The sequence below is a fragment of the Fulmarus glacialis genome, unplaced genomic scaffold (genome assembly GCF_000690835.1).
Source record: "Fulmarus glacialis isolate BGI_N327 unplaced genomic scaffold, ASM69083v1 Scaffold21274, whole genome shotgun sequence".
Classification (NCBI taxonomy): domain Eukaryota; kingdom Metazoa; phylum Chordata; class Aves; order Procellariiformes; family Procellariidae; genus Fulmarus; species Fulmarus glacialis.
Window position 1 is genome coordinate 188 of NW_009208964.1, and position 6109 is coordinate 6296.

General features: G+C 45.2%; 1 protein-coding gene across 1 annotated transcript; it reads left to right on the forward strand.

Moving 5' to 3' along the window:
- The first annotated feature begins 310 nt into the window (after positions 1 to 310).
- LOC104071352 (chromosome unknown open reading frame, human C9orf9) lies at positions 311 to 5819 on the forward strand. Its single transcript, XM_009576695.1, has 4 exons — positions 311 to 467; positions 3338 to 3540; positions 4105 to 4252; positions 5754 to 5819. The coding sequence occupies exons 1-4, from the start codon at positions 324 to 326 to the stop codon at positions 5760 to 5762; spliced, it is 504 nt and encodes a 167-aa protein (XP_009574990.1). The 5' UTR covers positions 311 to 323; the 3' UTR covers positions 5763 to 5819.
- The last annotated feature ends 290 nt before the right edge of the window (positions 5820 to 6109 follow it).

The window sequence follows — 6109 nt, forward strand, 5'->3', positions numbered from 1 at the left end:
ATTATGTTTACAATAGACCCACTAGGGTTTATGGCATCTGATTGTCAGTGGTCCCCTCTGGGTTCTCTACCGCTTTTTGCAGCATCATTACTACCTCATTGACTTACTGTTTGGGGCTCTGGGACTGCAGAGCTTTCACACAATATATCTTCTCTTTTTTTCTTCTTTTTTCTTTCTTTTCTTTTTTTTTTTTTTAAAGTTTTCCACTATGCTACACAATTCCAACTCAGGTGAAAGATAGAGTTACATATGTAGAATTGCATCATTTGTAAAAAGTAGCTTCCTTTCTCCCCTTCTCTCCCAAAATCCAGGAGGGGGAAAACATGAATGAGCTAAAGGAGGCTCTAAGAAACGTAGAGCAGAACTACAAGCTCTTCCTGCAGCAGCAGTTTACGTTTATCGGAGCACTGCAACGCACCCGAGAGAATGCACATGACATGATCAGACCTGTGGCAAGCATCAGCCAGGTACAAAGTATTCAGCACAAAGTTCTCTGCCAATGAGAACAGGGACCAACGCAGTGCTGTCGCGCACTTGGGTCTGGTTCAGGGATGAATGAATGTTTTTATAAAGGGAAGATGCACAAAAACTCTGTAGTAACATTTGTGTATAACTCTGCAAACCAGTGGTGAAAGATTAAGTAGGGGAGAGAAATACCTATGTTAGGCCTTCCCATTTACAGAGAAGGAATTTTATTGCTGAGCATCGCTTTATAGTTTAACACCGTCATTTTGCTGCTGAGGCATAGCCAGAAATACAGGGTACAAGAAAACAATCAAACCAACCCTCCTTCCCCAGCCACACATGGAATCTGTAATCCTTAACTTGTAGTAACCAGCATGCTTGCCTCTTCCCCCTGGTATTGGTGCTGCTGTATCTTTCTATAGTGCTTATTAAAAATAATGGCTGTGTTACAGAGGTAGGATGATGGATTGAGGGCTGAAAGTCCCAAGTGGGCTGGGGGTTTTCTGGGCTGGTAAGTGAATTGTCTTGGAATTTTTATAACATGGGATGTTTTAAGTAGTGCGAAGAACTTAGACCACCTGCAGACAGAGGGGGAAGAAAAATCTAAATAAAATTAGAATTGGGGATGTGAGACAGCAGAACCCAGGCATAAAACCCAGATGGCTGCCAAAGCCAGAGTGGAAGCCAAGCTGTTATTAAGATTAGGACACAGAAGTGAGCTGGTTGTCTTTTCTAAGGGCTGACTCTCTCTAATATAAAGGCTTTGCTTGTAACATTGAAGAGGATCATGACAGACATTATGCTGAACCATTTTTTCCAAAAACAGGCATTGAGATTTTGTATAACATCATGCTGTTTTTAAAAGTGCTGATATTTCAGTGGTACTGAGCAAGCTTGGACTCTGCTTCTTGGCAGAGGTGGAAGGCCCGCTTGTCGTGGGGGTGAAACCTCATAGGTAATGACTTCAGCAATTACATTGATCCACAACATCGTTTGTGATACAGTAACATGTGAACTTAGTGGTGGCAAACTGTACTGCATGGATAGCCCTGAGGGTATAACCACATTACCTCAGGGGGAGGACGGGAAAGGGAAAAGAACAAGTTACTGGGCAGAACAGGGAGCAATTGGTGCAGCACGTACTGGTGATGTGTTGCGCAGGAACTGAACCACTACCAAAGAAAGTTTACTGGGGACAAAACCAGACGTCCATTTTATTTCACTACCGTTCTCCTGAATCAGCCCAACCCTGTTTTTAATTTTGCGTGGGAGGGCACAAGAATAAAAGCAACAAATGCAGAAATATGTGTGCGCTCAGCCTACAGCTGACTTGTCTGCCAGCTTTCCTGGAGTGTAAACATAGAAACTACAGAAAAAAAATGGTATTTTACTTGAACATGGCTGCATTTCTAGCCCCTAAAAGCTGTATGTGGTAGCATTTTTAGCGTTGAGTGATGTCATTTCTCAGAGAAAAGAGGAGAGCATAGTAAGGTGGAAAGGTCGAAGAGCACACCACGGTCAGGCAATGGCAACAGCTCCTTAAAGACTTCTACATGGAGTAGGGTGTAAAGTCAAATCCCAAGCGGTTTTGTGAGACAAGCTCCTCAGTCATTGCTTCAGCCAGAGATTCACATCACCCAGTGAGTCCCTGCACTGCAGAGCCTGGCTGTGGTCATGACATCGGCCCAGGGGTGTCCGTGAACTCCCCTGGCTGCAGCTCAGCTGCTCATCAGCAGTTGGCTAATGCAGAGCCGTTGCTCCTGTAGTCCTGGTCCCCGTCCTGGTTATGCAGGTGCATTAACTCTCTGTTGTTGATGTGGACAAAAAGAAGTCCTGTTATCCCATCGGTGAACATCCAGGCTAAAATGCTATTCTCTTTAGGACTATTTCTGCTCACAGCAGCAATAAAAAATCCTGCCACTCATAAGGACACAACGCTCAGCGAACAGTGTGGAAGGAAGAATCTGTGGTGGAAATGGACCCTTAGGGGCCATTTTTTATTTTTCTTACAAACCTGCTGAGAATTTGCCCAAGCACATAGCATGGCTTTTCTGTATGCAGGAACTGTACCGATGTTGGAACAGCTACTTCGTTCTTGCCTTGAAATCTTACAGAAAGCACTGAAGGTGTCAGAGTCCAGCTATGACTGCCAACCAGCCGCTCAGTATTTTATATTCTGACCACTCATGACTGAAGTGCCTGTAATTTCTTTGGAGAAGATACTTAATCTCTTGGCATAACGTTTTGTCATGCAATGCCATTCACTCTGAGTAACAAAAATGCTCAAGGCAACTAGGGAATATCATTGCAATAACAGGTTAGTAAGGACAATTTAGGTTAAATGGGCTTAGTTTGCAGCCACATCTAGTGGTGCCAAATAAAGAACCATGAAGAATGCATGTATGTGCAAACACATCCACACTGTTACTCCAAACCAGTCCCAGTTTGGTCGCTGCCCTCACCTCCCACCCTGCTCTGCCTCGGCAGCTGTGGCAGTGGCAGTGGGTGCCCTGTTCAGACCAGACAGAAAACTCTGCTCACAGTCAACCTGTTTCTGCAGTGCTTGCAGCAGAGCTCTTTTTGGCCCTGGTATTCCTACACTTCTTCAAAGAGGGAGGAAGGCTCACTGGTGTGCTTACGAGCAGATCCATCACCCCAGCCTTCTTCAGTCATGATGAATGACAAGCAAAGGTCTCAGGCGTGCTCTAGAAATCTTACTACCTGCCGCTGTATTGCAGTTTCCATAGTGGCTCACGCCTGCAGAGTCACAAGAGAAAGCAGCTTCTCATCACTAGCCTAAGCAACTTTGCAGCATAAGTTAAATGTAATTTAACATGCATGACTCTGTCTTTCCTCATGTTGCACTCTACAGGTACAGTCCTACATGGACCATCACTGTAACAATTCCACGGACAGGCGTATCCTCAACATGTTCCTAAACATCTGCAATGATCTAAGCAAGCTCTGCCACAAGCTGGAAACTGTGCATTCTGGTAACAACATAACCAATGGCATTTTGGAGAGATGCAAGCTGCTCCTTAGCCACAGCAACGATCTGAGCACCATCCGAGCTAAGTAGGTCTCTCCATCAGCTTAGTTTCTTTGAGGCCATTGTCAATGCTGGGGGACTGTCACAAGAATGCTTATTCCCACTTGACTTCTCCATCACTTCTGTTACATCTTTCTGGCTTTAGTGAGGGTACAAGGTGCTACACAGTTTATTATTCCAGCTGTTGGGAAAACATTGCCAGCCTCCATTCACAAAAAGGGGTTTTGTTTGTTTATTCATCCTTTTTACTGTTGCATGGAAGGGCATATACAGGCAGGTCAGTACCCTGAAGTAAGTCCCATGCAATGCTCAGGCAGTTTACCTCCTCCTTCCTCCTATTCCTGCTCTGCCCATAGCTAATTTTCTGTGGGGCAAGTGTCTGTGCATGCTCTTGAACCCTTCCAGATCTAGCCCAACAGCCAGGATGGTGTGTTTGGCAGGACTCATTTCTCAAGATGCAATTCTTTTGTTTTGGGGAAATAGCTGTCTATGCATTTCTGCTCTTCCCAGGGGGTCCCAGGTGATGCTGTGGGCTCACCAGGGTTGCATTGCTGGGACTACTCCACCAATTGTTTCCTTCTGTCCCACAGATACCCTCATGATGTTGTGAATCACCTGAGCTGTGATGAAGCAAAGAATCATTATGGAGGTGTGGTGAGCCTCGTCCCCATCGTTCTAGACTGCATGAAGGAGTGGGTAACCCACACTGAGAAGCTGCCACGGCACTTGCTGTATAAAGCGAGTGGTGGAAGTGCTATCTCTGAGAAGAGGGCACCCCAGGATGCACCAGCTAGGGCAGCCATTTCCCAAACACCACCTTCTATGCACCTTGAAGCTCAGATCTCAACTAGTAACAAAGATAATGTACAAGTGCAGGGGAGTAAGCATGTCCAGAAGAAGAACATAAATGACACAGAAAATCACAGTGGGAAACTTAAAGGTCCCTGGAAACCACCAGGTAGACATGCCTTTTAAAGGATCAAAGTTCATGCATCTTCTGCTTACCACCTTTAATCAGGTGGCTGTTTAAAGACAGTGAAATGAGTACTAGAGAGCCTTCCTATCTGAGTCCACTTTCTGAAGAGTTAGCCCTGGAAGCCAGCCTTGGACAGATACATATTTCTCTCCCTTGCTGATGTTTCCACTGTCCTCCTTAAGGTCATATCCCAACAGAAGCAGCTGTAGCACTACAGCTGGTCGCTTTGACCAGCACTGCGGTGAGAGCAGGGAATAGCCAGGAGCAATCAGGTTCTAATCGCTCAGATACAAATTTTAGGCAAGCTACTTGACATGGGATTTTACACTTTCTCAGACTTCTTTCTGAGGAACACCCACTCACTCACCGAAGCCAGAGGTGTGAAGGACCTGCATGTCTGAAGGACATGATGCAGAACAGCAAAGGCCTCTCTTTATGGATTCAGACCTGTGTTTGAGATTTAGACTTGTTCCTAAAGTTCCCTCACCCCCATTGAAATTGCCTGGTTATTTGAACCAAAGAATCAAAGTCTACAGGACACTAATTATGTCTCCTTCCATGCCACTGGCTACAGGAAAGGTCAGCACGCTTTAGCTGCACCGACTGTGCTCTGCTGCATCCTTCTTGCAGGTTCTCACACCATTGCCAGTACACACCACTCAGAACATCTTCCCTTACATCTGTTTGACTCCTTTGCTGTCAGAGCTAGAGATGTAAAGGAAGACAAACTTAATTTTGCACTTAGTTTGGTGTATTGACAATATCCAAACTTGAATAAAACTCCCCTGTCCTCCCCAGAGCTCTGCAAAGCTAACAAAGTCATTTCCAGTCGATGTGATTCATGGGAACCTGGTGGGAGCAGAGAGAGTGAGAAAACTGTGGCCATTTTCAGATTATTCCTTTTCAAATTGCAAGTTAAAATGTATGTGCTTTCCCTTCTTCGAGATGAGAATCTAGCTTGCCTAGCTTTCAAGGATGTTATGAGGCTTAGTTCATTAAAACTGCAAGGCATGTGAAACAGTCTCATGCTGCTTTTATATCAGCGCTTCGCAATGCCAGCACTGTGACTTTATACCAGTGCTGAGAACAGCTTTCTTTCCAGCCTGCTTAAGGAGGGTCAGCAGAGTCCCGGGCTCTCCACATTCTCTGGAGCTGATAGGCATTTTTGGTGGTGCTTTTATTCAAGCACTGTTAACTACAAACTTAGGGTCTCAATAATGCGGTGTCTTCCCTGTATCTGACTGCTCTTTTCCCCTCTCACAGGCAAATTAGCTCCTGTTCTTTGCTTCCTGCTGGAAGACACTCCTGAGTAAACAATTTCCTCTTGCATACCTGGCTCAGTTTGCTAAAATTGTGAGAAAGCTTTCGCCTTAAGATGACCAGATTTTGGCAACAAGCAGCCAAAACAGAGGGGAGAATTAATACAGAGGAGGGAGCATAGGAAGGAATGATAGCTCAGATGAAGCGGGAGGTATTTTGTGTTTCTCCCATACCCCCACCTTCTTTTGCACCTTTTTCCCTTCCCCTATCCACACGTGCTGCAATGCAATACATCTATCCACCCTGGAGTAGAAGCCTATTTTTAGGAGACATCATGATCCAACTGAATTGAACCTTGG

Excerpts from the sequence above, each read along its gene's own strand:
- LOC104071352 (XM_009576695.1), top strand. The coding sequence starts at position 324 with ATGAATGAGCTAAAGGAGGCTCTAAGAAACGTAGAGCAGAACTACAAG. Across the intron at positions 468-3,337 it reads CTGTGGCAAGCATCAGCCAG|GTACAGTCCTACATGGACCA; the intron begins GTACAAAGTATT and ends TGCACTCTACAG. Across the intron at positions 3,541-4,104 it reads CTGAGCACCATCCGAGCTAA|ATACCCTCATGATGTTGTGA; the intron begins GTAGGTCTCTCC and ends TCTGTCCCACAG.